Raw genomic sequence first — 13891 nt, 5'->3', positions numbered from 1 at the left:
TTGACTAAAGTAAATATAATAACTTGTCAAGCATGTTTGGGGGAGCTGTAGATTTTCCCCTGGACAAACCTGGGATATCAATTAACTGAGGAAAATATCATGTGCTAATACAATGCAACCTCAGACTGTCACTGAAGAGTGATGCGCCACCAAAACACAGGATGTTATTCCAAAACATCATCTCATCATACATTTGTTTGGAGATGAGTCCTTGTCTTAACATGAGAAGAGCAGAGGTTAAATGTAGCGTTTTCTCATTGCGACTTGGAACTCCAACCTAACTCAGATTTTGTTTGTTCTCAAAAGAGCATGCCAGATATTTGTGCAAGAAAGTTAAGAGACATACCGAAACCAGTAGCGTTAGGGTGACTTTCTATGCAACCCTGTACAAAATTAAAAGTTATCTAAACCACCACAGCATGAAGATGGTTGGAAAAGATTTTAAAATTACAATGTGTGAGATTGCAATTTTATTTAGGGAGCTATTAGCCATAGTTGCATGTTTGATCAAAATAAAAAGGCAAACTGTTCTTTTGCTTATACAAGTAAGCTGTTAACATAAATTTTAATTATAGAATATATACCTGAACAAGAACAAAAACAATATATAAGGAAGTAAAAATATTTTAACTAGCTTTTTGCAAGGAAATAGTAACTTTAAACAAAAGGATATTCCATCCACTTATCTATATTCATAAAAGAGAAAATCAATGTGGAAAAATAAACACTTTAAATAATGTATAATTATGTAAGGTTCTATCTGCTTCCTATAGCTCTGAGATTTGACATGTACTGTGAGAATGACATCCCAAAATATCACAGACCTCACAAAAGAGTTTATCTCTGTTTCTCAGAGAGAATTTCTGTGATATCCTCCCACCTCATCACAGGAAGCAGACTTACACTAAAATGAGAGCAAGATTTTGTCTCAGATGTCATAATGGCGGCAGCATGCTGACTTATCACACTGGCTTTGACTAAAGTCAAGGAATTTGGGAATATTCTTATTCTGGAATTGCAGACCCCTATAGTTTCATCTACAAATTGAGTGGCTCCATATTCTGCAGCAATGCATAGATTTCCAGCACCTACCATGTTCCAAGCTCTGTGCTATGCAGTTTCTAGAGCTTAATCCATTTTTCACAGGAACTCTCAAAAGCTACCATTATGGTCATGTTGTAGATCAAGATACTGAGTGACTTCTGCAATTCTACTTTCCCATGGGTCAACAATGAACCTTTTAAATTAACCAAGGCAAAGGGATTTTTTCTCAGGTTTTTGCTACAGAACGTACAGACCATTCTGCAGGCACTGCTGGGGCACAGGAGAAGCTCAAAGAAGTACAGAGAACAGTTGCAGCTCAGAGGAGAAAAGAAAGTATAGACAGGATGGAAGGAGTACAACTGGGAGCCCTGGTGTCTCTGTAGACAAGAAGATGTTCAAGTTTCAGAGACAATTCCTGTGGCAGCAAGGAAGGTTCTGTGTCCCTCCACTGGGTACACCTGGTTCTTCCCGAAGACACTAATGGGCATAATATCATATCACAGAAATTTTAGGAACTTGGTCATTGCTTAGCTTATCTTCTTTGATTATAGATAAACCATTTTCTACAAAGTCCCTTCTTTAAATACGACTTTTTGTGAAGAGCAGTCTATAGGTCTCAGGTTAATATCTCTTCATTAAACCTGTTGTGGCATCCTACACTGAGAATTGAGGGCAAACACAACTGAAACCCAGACTAACAGGTTGTCAGGAGGAAACATCCCCCCAAAAGATGAAGGGTCCTGACCAGGATTCCTGCCAGGCTGGGAAGCCACCCCACCTTAGGATTATGGAGAGCTCACAATTATTTTCAGACAGAGCCAGGATTTTTCCAGTGAGCAGTTTTGAAACCAATCCAACCCTGAAATCAATGTTTTTCTATGACACCAATATTTCACAGCTTAGAACATGGGAAAGATGGTTTTAATTGGAAAAAAATTTTAAAACCAGAAAATTTTATTGTGGTTACTAAAATGAAAATATTAAATGAATGAATGGCTATTACTTGGCCTTCACAAAACAATGAGAAAATCCTCTATGTCAGATTAATGGTGCTAGATGAGAGATGTACAGAGATATCCTATACCACACAAATTGACATACTAGTCAGATGCACAGAAAAGTAGAGAACTAACAATTCTAATGACGTTGACAATTACTGTAATCAGAGTAGGGTTAAAATACTTTGATGGCATAGACAAAGGTGTCCCTTTTAAACCAGATTTTGATAGATAACTAGCATTCACTAGAAAGAGCATGATGTTGAGTCAGGGGATATGAATTGGACCAGTAACTGGGGTCTGGGGCCCCTACTTGCATTTTATTGTTATTTTTATCAGAGATGGGTTCTTAACTCTTAACTCCAGGCTGGAGTGCAGTAGCACAATCACAGCTCACTGTAGCCCTGAGCTCAAGTGATCCTCGTCCCTCAAACTCCCAAGTCACTGGGATTATCAGAGTGAGCCAATGTACACAACTCAAATTTTCATTTAATTTCTTTTCTCACTATCATATCAATGAAAAGGATATCTTATAGATAATATCTTGCAATTTAGCTGAATAGAATACACAAAGCCTAAAAAATTTTATGTTTTTCAAGAGAGCTATTTTTGTAGGCATTAAAATTAAGAAGCTAGCGGTTTCAATTAAAAAATTCAGAATCTCTTCCAAAATGGACATTGCAAAAAATTAGAAAAAAATTGACAACGTCAAATGTTATGGCAATTTAGAAAGGTTAAAAATTCTGACATTTTGCTGGTGGGACTATAGACATGCACAGAAATTCTGGTGAATAATTCAGCACTGTAAACCATGATAATTATACTATATGCTATGACCTAGTGATTCCCCTGCTAGGAATTATAACAATAAAAATTTCTGTCACTAAGCTGTAGGGTGATTTCATGGGTATATACTGAAGCACTTTCTGGTGATGGGTAGGGACTGGAGGCCACCAGGACATCTATCTTGGAAACAGGTATGTAAAATAGTGAAGCACCCAAGATGGATTTTTATGGCACTTAAAAGCAAACCATTAGATTTCTGGATTTACAAAGACATGAATGGATCCTAATACATGTGATTAATGATAAAATAAACAGAGTGAGACTAATATTTATTTGGTCATTTATATCCACTAAAGTTCATGGGCACAAAGCTATATATATGTATATATATAATAAATGTAAATATATATAATATATTATGTATATATGATGTAAGAATCCATATAGACCAGCAGCTCTCTTTGGGGGTAGAATGACTCTTTCACAGGGGTTGCCTAAATACATCTTGCATATCAGTTATTTACATTACGACTCATAACAGTAGCAAAATTGCAGTTATGTAGTAGCAACGAAAATAATTTTATTTTGGGGGGTCACCACAACATGAGGAAAGGGTCGCAGCATTAGGAAGGTCGAGAACTACTGATATAGAAAAAAACACAGAAGAGAATGACTGTCTTTGGAGGCTAGGAAAGTAGAAGTGAGTAAAGTGATATGGAAAAAAGAAGAAAGAAAAAAAGGGGAAAGAGTAAGGGAAGGGAAAAAAAATAAATGGATACCTTTGTCACTAGTAAGAAGACAAAGTAGTGGACTGGTGATGCTTGACAGAATACTAGTCATGTGAATAACTGCCTACTGGTTAAGCAGCTCACAGGAAAGGCAGATGTAGAGTTTTCAGTTTATAGTATGTTTAAAATTATCTCAATATGCATAAGAATCAGAAAAAGGAAAAAAAATACAGAGTTTTGATGAAAAGCAGTCTGAATTAGTGAAAAGAAATTTGGTCCAAGCATCTGACATTTGAGGGCTCCTCCTTTCTGGCTTGTGACTCTGGGCAGCAACCTGCCTTCCCTGGACTCACATCCTTCAGCCTAGATGGAAGCTCCCCTGACTAGTTCTATCCTGTAACATCTGTGTCTATCTGAATGTCATCCAGGAAGACGTGGTCATAAGGTTCAATAGATTTTGGCTTTGAAAGGTTCCAAAACCCCAAATCCAGACTATCTAAAAAAAAGAGAGCCATGTTAAGAGAGAAAAAAAAAATCTTAATTATTTAATGTTTACTTATAGCTCTCATAGTATTTGTCAAGATTACTTTCTTGATAGCTGTTAGAAAATTAAAATCTCCATGTAATTAAACAGAAAATTGTTTAGGCAATATAAGTTTCTTACTTTTCATTCTTACTGGACACCCATGATGTTATTACTATAAAATAGTCGGGAGAGAAAAAAAAAAAATCCTTTGACAGAATTTGCTTAGCATTTAAAAGGCACTGATGTTTTGTTAAAGATCTTGCTTTACAATATTGACTCATGTTATTCCCCGTAAATGATATATTTTTTTTTTTTTTTGTCATAGCAACGTCCTTTCCCTGAGGGGGTAAAAAGTGTTTTATTTGCTGCCATCAAAAACCCTGGCTCTCCACCCACTCAGAAGGGAGTATAACATTTACAGCAAATGTCACAACAACTGTTATGAAACAATAGGATGGATGAGTCATGTGAGACTGCGGCAAAACAAGTGACATTTAAAATGATTTTAGAACACTTAACCTTATTATTAGAATCCTTTTTAAAATCATTTATATCTGCTGGAAAAAATTATTTAAAATATAACATAGCAGAGACAGCCACTAATGTTCAACTAGAAATAAACCAGCAGCTTGGCTACTGCTAAAATAAGCTATCAAATAAATCTACTGAATCTAAAGTAATGGTGTTGATATCCATGGAAACATATTTGAACCCACAGGCCCACAGTATTAACAATAAAGTAACTAGATAGGTAAAGACATCTTTGACTGGAGTTGGAAACAGAAACCCTGGAGGTTTCAGCTCCCCAACCAAGTTTACAAATGAGTAAAGCAAGTAGCTCCAACAATCTGAGTTCTGGGACTGAGCATATGCAAGAAATAGAGGGAATGGAACAGAAGTGGTCACAGCAGATGGAGACTCACTCTCACATGAGAGTTGCTGGCTTGAAGACAAACATGCTAATGAGTTTTCCCTACCAGGAGTCAGCAACCGACAATAACAACAAAAAATGAACTTGCTCTGAACTTCACAATTTACCACCTGCCTTCCAAACACTGATTCCTGACATCAGAGCTATTGGCATTGGTATTACACTACTACCTTTTACTAGATCAGGAATCTGAGGGTCTGGGGAAGTTTGGCAATTTGACCAATGATGACAAAGTCGTTGGTTTTGGAGCCAGGTTCACGCTGAGTCTTCTGAATGGAACGCCCATACATTCCACTACATTGTGCTATTTCCTGAGAAGAGACTTATGAGTAAATTCTCCTACTTCTCTTTATCTAAATTAGGCAGGACATGTGAGTTATAAGACAGAAAATTTTCTTTTCATCTAGGGCTCAAGAACTTTAGATACACCCATGCTCTCCTATTTTCTAAAGCAAAAAGAAAAGAATCCCATTCATGTATCTGAGCTCCAGAAGAATAGGGTGACATGCTTTTCGACTTCTAGGTCATAAAACAAAAAATTTATACAAATATTCACTGAGATACCATTTTAAAATGAAAACTCACCTGTATTGCATAAACAAAAATGGTAGAATAAGCCTATTTTATAAATGGTGAAATATGAAACTAAGTTTTTCAGAGTGTGATGATGTAAATAATTCATACCCCCAAAATATTTCCATTGCTATGAAATCACACACTGTTATTAATCTTAGAAGATATCTGTAATAGTCACACTACATTCTAATAATGGTCAATCAAAAGAATATATATTTTTCTCTTTTGTCCCCCAGTTTAGACTGCTTAGACAGAAGCATTCAGTGTGACAAAGCGAGGGCATTAATTTGCTGATGGTGTCGGTCTGAATTCCACTGTCTCCTCACCTAACCAGAATGAATTATGCTACAGAGCTCTGTAAATGCAATACAGCAGAAAACCACATGTTAGCCATCAGGGTTGCATTTTTTGTTCTGGGCCACAGAGAGGCTACCCATCAGTGCATAAAGGTCTGCCCACCTGGCCTTTTGGATCATAGTTCAGGCACACAATTAATTCATTATGATGTAAGTCACTGCTTGCTTTTGAACTAGTCTTTCCAGCTCTGGAGGTGAATGTCCCGTCACTGACCTGAAGAAATACCTCTACCCTTTTAAACCCCATTAAATCACATTTCCTTCTGTTTTGTTTTGTTTTGCTTTTTTTTAATGGTTAGGGTGGAAAGAACGGTTTGTAGTGACAGAATTTGTTCAACAATTAGCTGAAAAACTCTGGCATCTAAACAGATAATTTGCGACAGTTAAGGCTGTAAGAATATAAAACAGATTAAAACAATAAAAACTAACTCCTTTAATTTATATTCTCCACTGTATATGTTGATATAAATTTTTATGTATATAAAATGTACATATATATGTATAAATTTAAAGATTGAGTTACCACATAATATGCAACATTACATTACATTTAATTTAATAGGTCATAAAGGTTTGAAAGTTTTCCATTTATTTCAATATCATCAAGGTATATTTCTTGGTAGTTCGGATATGTTATACTGAGTACCATATACACATGTATGTGTATCCATAATGAGAAGGAATCCCATGGATCTTCTTCTTTAGTAACTATGAAGCCATAATCTCCCCCTTCCTTTCTTCTGAAAGGTGATCATCACACTAAATTTTGTGTTTATCATGCTCATCTTTTTAAAATATACTTTTATTACATATTCTCAAACAAATTATGATGTTGCTGTTTCTTAACTTAATAAAATGCTACCATGCTATAAATGGTCTTCTGAAATTTACTGCATTGACAGTGCATTTCTACATGCTGCTGGGTGTAAATGTAGTGTGTCGTTTTTATTTTCTGAAGGCTCAAAATTGATCGAGGGACTTATCGTAGTTATCTCTGCAACTACTAAGAATCACATTCTTTAAACTGACATACAATAGAAACCTAAAGTTTTAAAAATATTTGGGCTAAGTTGTTCTTTTCTTGGGAATTGATTAAAGGGTTATAGAACTGGCCAATATTGAGATGTAATTGCCCTAACCAAAAGACATTACCTACAACCAGTAGACCAATAATCCCATTTATACCTGTGATCACAAATAGTACACAAGAAGTGTTTTTTCCATCTTCTGTCACGTTTTTAAAAGCTAAAGAGGAGGGGCAACAAGATGTTGAGAACAAGAAAAAGACAGCAGACTTAGAGATAACATAGAGGTGTGAGTTACTGTTCTTCAAAGAGTTAAAAGGTGATCATAAGTGAGAACATCTATCTATTCTTTTCATGTTCCTTGGAAAATTATACGAGAGAAACTTTTGAAATCTAGCAGGAAGATCTATTCCTCTAGAGAAGATTTAAACTTGGTTTTTGTAGATAACCTGTGAGGACTAAAATTATGAGGCTAGCTCATGGTAACAACTTTCAGGCAGGGACTCCACCTTTTGTTCTGCTCCATGTGAAGATACTGGGAGTGGGGGAAGCAACTCACCGATGTAGCATAGATATGGGCCTTTAGATCCAGCTAAGTGTTTTGGAGGGTCTCCTATTAGGTTATCCTCCTTGGTCAGTACTAAGCTTTATCTTCTATCTCCTGAGTTTCGAGATGCTCTGAAAATCAAAGCTCAAATTCAAGTATACAAATGTCCTCAGAGCAAAATTGACTTCACTGGCCTCAGTCCTTCATTTTATAAGGGATAACCTGAGTTTCTGGCTTCACTTGTATTTTGGCCTGATGATTTCTAATTTACAAATATTTACTATATACATGTATGTGTATGCCATGTCACAGAGTGACAGATATGTTGGCATAATATATAGACATATTTCTATCAGTATAGAAGTTAAGATAACTACTTTAAATCAACTGGACTTCAGGAGACAGTGAAGCAAGCTCCTCATCAGTGTAAATATTCTAACAGAAGTTGAATAATCACATAGCAAGAAAATTACAATGGTGATCCAAGCATCAGAGTTTTGATCTGCCCTTTCTATCCCTTACTGCCTAAGGCACCATGATTCTATAAAATAAGGCTTTCAGTCAATGGATGGTGACTTCAAAAACTGCTGATTCCATGAGTGGCTATTTTTAGACTGGTGCTTTGCTTAGCTTAATACAGAAGATGAAACTACACAAATTTTTCTGACTTCCATATTTACTTTCCTTTTAGTCTTATATCACTGCTTACAATAAATCATGCGTTACTTTAGACTAATTTCCTTTAACATGTCATTTATTTTGCATATTTTGTCCATATTTATATGCCCATTACCAGGTAAAATGCATATCGAAGATGCTCAAGAAATGTTTGCTCTCTGAAGCTCTGTATCCCTTAACTACAGTGCTCTGGTTATTTTTCATTACTCTGCAGGTCAAATGGATAAAACTCACCTTGCTGGGTTGTTCTTCTGAAAGGTTTGCAGGAAATTATTTTTACTGACTATGGGTCTATTCCCATCAGAATAACCAATAACTAAGCAGAAGGACTAGTAAATTGTCTAACTGTTGGGCAGGGTACATATGGGATGACTAAGAATGAGTTATTTAAGGATTATATTTCAATATTTTTCAAACCTGACTGCCATCTAAACATCCCTGTTTATCTTATTTATAAATATGATCAAATTTACTCAAGTCCTCATATTATAAATAATAAAAATCACTGACACTTATTTATATCAGTTAATAAATGACAGTTTTTTTCTTATGGGTTTTTTTTATATCAGTTGATGAATGTCAGTTTTGGCCTTATCAGTTTCTAATATTTGTATCAGTTAACAAAAACCAATTTTTAAAAATAGATTAAGAATGTGTGAAGTTGAATAAACTCCAATTCATAAAAATCACTTGGACATTAAGCTTCAACTCAGAAATAATATGTAGAGCCAAAACAGTCAAGGTCTTACCTCAGCATGCGGAGTGGGGGGCAAAACCGAAGTCTCATTTTCAGTGACATTTCCAGTTGGCCCATTGTTTGGTGAGCTGGGACCAGAACCTGGGGAGCTGCTACTAACTGAGGATTCTGAAAAATATTGTGAAGTACAAATGTATTCATAAAAATCGTAGGGATGAAATTTAATTACCATACGGAACATATGGTACCCTGGACATTTTATTATATTCCCTCTATGTAAAATGACAAGCACAATATAACTAAACACAAAGAACTATAAAAATTCTTGAAATAGGCTGGATGCAAATTGGGAGGCCAAGGCTGAGGACTATTTGAGCCCAGAAGTTTGAAAGTACAATGAGCTATGATCAACCACTGTACCCCAGCCTAGTCCAGATGGAGAACCTGTCTCAAAAAAAAAAAAAAAAAAAATTATGGAATTTTACTTAGAGAAGTAAAGATACCTGGTTAGAGAGGGTCATAGAAGTTTTTGATGACAAAAGAAAATTAGAGAAAGAAATCTTTTCTTACTTCGTCTTCGTGCTATCTTAAAATATAATAGTAATAGAGATAATGAACTTGCTCACATCAAAAAATAAATAAATAAATAAGCAACAACAAAAAAACCAGGTTGTTAACACATGAGGTCCAGAGCTGTTCATGTTATGTCCAAAAAAATTGCTTATGTGCTGTGCCATAAGTGTATTTCCTACACTAAGGAAATACACTTATTATAGTGCATATGAGTCAAAGCTGAATTGAGGAAATACAATAAAAAGTAAAATCTCAGCACTGTACTGATGGCCTCTATCTGATTTTTAATTCTACTCAACTTCTTTTCCAAAAGATGAAAAGTTCCCTAAATTTAACATGTAAAATTTTAACACCAACAAAGAAATTCCTTTGAGCAAAAGTTGACAAGAAGACAGATTATTTATTCAACTCATCTCTTGGCTTTTCAGATATAAAATTCAGATGTACCTCAACAGATGAAGAAATAAATGTATTTATTAAAACATTCGATCAAAAATGTACCTATTTCCAATTCCTAGAAATATAGCCAGAGCAGTCATCTTCTCCAGCCTTGGAAAATAAATCATCAAACTCTAGTTAATTCCTTATCACCTTCACAGTTAAGGTGATTCCTTATCCCTATCACAGTTCATCTATTTCAAAAGTTTTCTAGTCACCTCATCTTTATAGCTTGTTTAGCTAACTCTGCACAAATAATCTTGCGTCATAATTTTCAAAGACTAAGGACTTCTGGTATTTCCTCCAGCACCTTTTCTTTCTACCTCAGGGTTATGTTACCTAAATTCTCCTTCCCCGTTTCAAACGTAAAGCGTTCTCTTCCCCTCTCTCTGTAATGTTAGCACATTTACTTCCACCTGTGATCCTACCCCCTAACATGAAATCCTTTGAAGATCTTGTTCCGTCCATTATTTGAAATCTTCGGGCCCTCCTTTTCCACTGGAGTTGCCCCTCTTGGCTGACAGCATGCTAGTAATTTTTGAGAGGTCGTGTGTTCTCACAGTGTCTGCTCATTCTTTCAAGCCCTGGAGCTAAAGTTTATCCACCATCAACCACAACTGTTCTCTCAAATGCCACCAAATTTAAAGGTTTTGGAGAAAACATTCCCCTCCGTATCCTTTGTACAGTAATCTTCTCCCCCTCTATGCTTGCCTTGCCATCACTCTGACTTTTCCTCCTTCCACAATTGCTAAATTCAAACACCTACATTTGTGGCCTTTTCTGTTTTCTCTGGAATGCTAGACATGTTTAATCTCTGCTTCTATGTGTATTATCAAACTTCAATATGCGTGTTCTGAAAATAAACATTTCGGCTTATCACTGTATTTTATCCCCATCCTTACATTTACCCTCACTCTCCTTTTTACCCCAAATCTAATCAGTTGCTATTTCCTCCCGATTTGTTTTTTACATTGTCGTTCATCTACATCTGACTAAAATTGTTTATGCTTAAGGCCTCTTTATTCTGTCATGAACTTATGAATATTTCTGAGCGGCTATAGCAGTCTTTCAAAACTTCCTTTCAAACTTTTTTCTTTTTTCTTGAGAGAGAGAGAGTCTTAAACTGTCACCCTGGGTACAGTGCCATGGTATCACAGCTCATGGCAACCTCAAACTCTTGGGCTTAAGCTATTCTCTTGTTCTCTTGCCTCAGCCTCCCAAGTAGCTGGGACAGGTGCTACAATGCCCGGCTTTGTTTTTTGTTGTTGCAGTTGCCATTGTTGTTTTCGCAGGCCTGGGCAGGGTTCAAACCCACCAGCCTCAGTGTTATATGTCTGGCACCAAACCCACTAAGCTACAGGTGCTGCCCATCAAACTCTTGCCAGAGGGTTATATGGACACAACTTCCACCATGTTCCTTTGCTCTCAAAAGGGGCCTAATGTTATGCCCCACTATTACCATTTCTATGCTCTGTACTTAGTCAAATTAAATCACAGTCTTCCACTCTCTGTAAATGCCAAACTCATCCTTGTTGCTTATTTTTTAATCCTCTTTTCTTTCACTTACTTCCTTACAGGCATAATCCCACCTATAAATTCAAAACATGTCTCACATATCATCTGTCCCACAGAGAATGAATGGGAATTCCCAACATCCAGGAAATATTTTCTAGCCCTCCTTTAGATCACTTTCAACTTTCTATTACGAATGTTCTCTACACAGAAGTGTAATGTCACTGGAAAAAATGTGAGATTGGTGACAGAATTCTGGTGCTCCTACTTACTTATTGTGGGATCAGAACAAATTAAGAATATCATAAAATACTTAAGTACATTTTCTCACTACCATTCTGTCTATATTTGTAGCTTATATTTTGATATTTTTAAATGTTTACCTCTTTTTTGTTTAATCTTATGTTAACAAAGAAAATACATCTCTCTCTCTTTTTTTTATTCTTATAGGAACTTTTCTCAGACTCCTAACACTGGTCTTTCTGGTAAAACTAAGTTCTGATTTCTCATTATTATCTCATTTCCATATTTTAAGAAAACTATTTTCTTCACTATCTGTCTCACTGATTTTAAGTTATAGTATTCCTATTATCTTATGTGATATTCAGCCTAAAGCATTTCCTTATGTAGAAATCACTACTGTGATAAGCCCTAAAATTCAAGCAGCAACTACCCCAACAGAAGGTTCCATACCATCATACTGAACAATAACCTGGGAGGAGGTACAACTGATTCTTTGGGAATGCTGAGAAAACACTCAGAGAAAGAGTGATACTGGAACTGGAAGTTGAAGAGAAGAAGTTCAAGAAATGGTGCCATGGAGAAGGGAAGAATGGTAGGGCAAAAAGGATGAGTCAATGCTTAGAATTTTAGAAGAATCGGGCTTTGGGGAGATGAAGTGGGCTGAAAACACTTGAATTTGAAAAGGAGGAAAATGGCAAGTGCTTCTCATATCAACCACTGGGAGGAGAGAGGTGGCAAGGAATTTAAAAGAGTTTACACTTGAGTCTATGCATGGGGAAGAGAGAAAAGATGTAAAGTTTAGAGAATAATAGCAACAGCAGTTTATGATAACTGCTATGATGCCATGATAGTGTCTGCCTAGATACTAAAAATATTTGGTATTAAGATCCATACAGAGTTTATCCAAATTAGATCAAAGTTGGCAGAGAAATGGGAAAGAGTGCAGGTGAAGAGTACACCTGTGTGCTAGCAGTTCCGAGCCTCCCGAGACACTGGCATAGCAGTTAAACATGTCTATCAAAGCACCCACAAGTCATAGCTGGCTGACCATAAATGTGTGTGTAATAAATGCACAAGTTTCTCTTTTTGTACATATTATTTTCTGGGTTGAAAGTGAAAATCATTATCTCACAAAATTAAGAAGAAAAATAATACCATATTTTAAATGTAAAGAAATTCAAGTAAAACTCTGACAAACCTTATAAATGAGAACTAATCATCACTGCAGTAAGTATTGAGCTAAACTCCACTGTAATTTGTCGAGGAAGAAAAAGTGACTGTAGTAAAATTATAATCAAGAAAAGAGACTAATAAGGAAATAGAAAGCACATTAGGATAAGTAAATATGATCTTAGATATTAAGATTTTATAATCAGAAAAAATAGCAATATATGTAATTTTCCCTTTCCCTCAAGATTTTCTAGTTAGAAAAACAAGCAATCTCTATTTACATTAGATAGCTTATAGGTTTATTATTCTTTTATATTCATTAAAGCAAACGCCCTTCCCAACTACCTACCATGACCAAAGATTTCTATTAGAAAAACTTAAGATTTTTAATGACTTAAATACAGTAACATTTCTTGGGGGAAAATAGTCTGTAATTCCAAACTTAGAATTCAACTGGTCTAAATTAGCAATTATATTCGTTGCCATAAAATTGGCAGTAAGTGAAAGGAATTTAATTTTACTTACTGTTCATTTCATTAATATTTCTTATCCTTCAAAGAAAAACTATCCATTGTAATCACTAATACTTTTCTTCAGATAAGTAAATAAATCTATTAGGACTAACAGACTAAATTTTATCATTCCTAAATGATAAACTTGTCAAAACTTTTATGTTGTATTAGTATTGTCTTCCTAAATACATTTTTCTTTTCTTCTTGTTTTTAATTAAATGATAGCTGTGTACTAAATACATTTTTCTATCTCCATAATTTCTCTCCAAATCTAGACATTGTCATGGCCAAAAGAGATATATAGAAAATAATTTTTATAAACCTACTAAGGATAAGGTCCAATCTTATAGAACGAATTCCAACAGCCTACACTGGTACTACAATTTTCCTTAAGAATAGAGGAAAATGGTTACAGATTACTACTTCTTCCTTGATGTAACCAAAGAAAAAGACCAGTAGAATGCATGGTTCTAAGCAGATACTCAATGAACAGTAGGATTATTACTTTGGCCTTTTGATTCTTATATACTTTAGGTCTTCTCTAATTTCAA

General features: G+C 35.4%; 1 protein-coding gene across 24 annotated transcripts in view; it reads right to left on the bottom strand.

Annotated features, from left to right (window-relative positions):
* HDAC9 (histone deacetylase 9) overlaps positions 1–13891 on the bottom strand; it is a 906973-nt gene that overhangs the window by 352787 nt on the left and 540295 nt on the right. For all 24 annotated transcript variants that reach the window (XM_023512444.1, XM_023512455.1, XM_023512456.1 and 21 more), the window contains one exon: positions 8945–9060. In XM_023512444.1, coding sequence (XP_023368212.1) covers positions 8945–9060 — 116 coding nt within the window. The remainder of the gene's footprint in view (positions 1–8944; positions 9061–13891) is intronic.

This window comes from Otolemur garnettii, unplaced genomic scaffold, assembly GCF_000181295.1.
Source record: "Otolemur garnettii isolate 467f Iridium unplaced genomic scaffold, OtoGar3 scaffold00028, whole genome shotgun sequence".
In the NCBI taxonomy this organism is placed as follows: Eukaryota; Metazoa; Chordata; class Mammalia; order Primates; family Galagidae; genus Otolemur; species Otolemur garnettii.
This window is presented reverse-complemented; position numbering and strand designations above follow the sequence as displayed.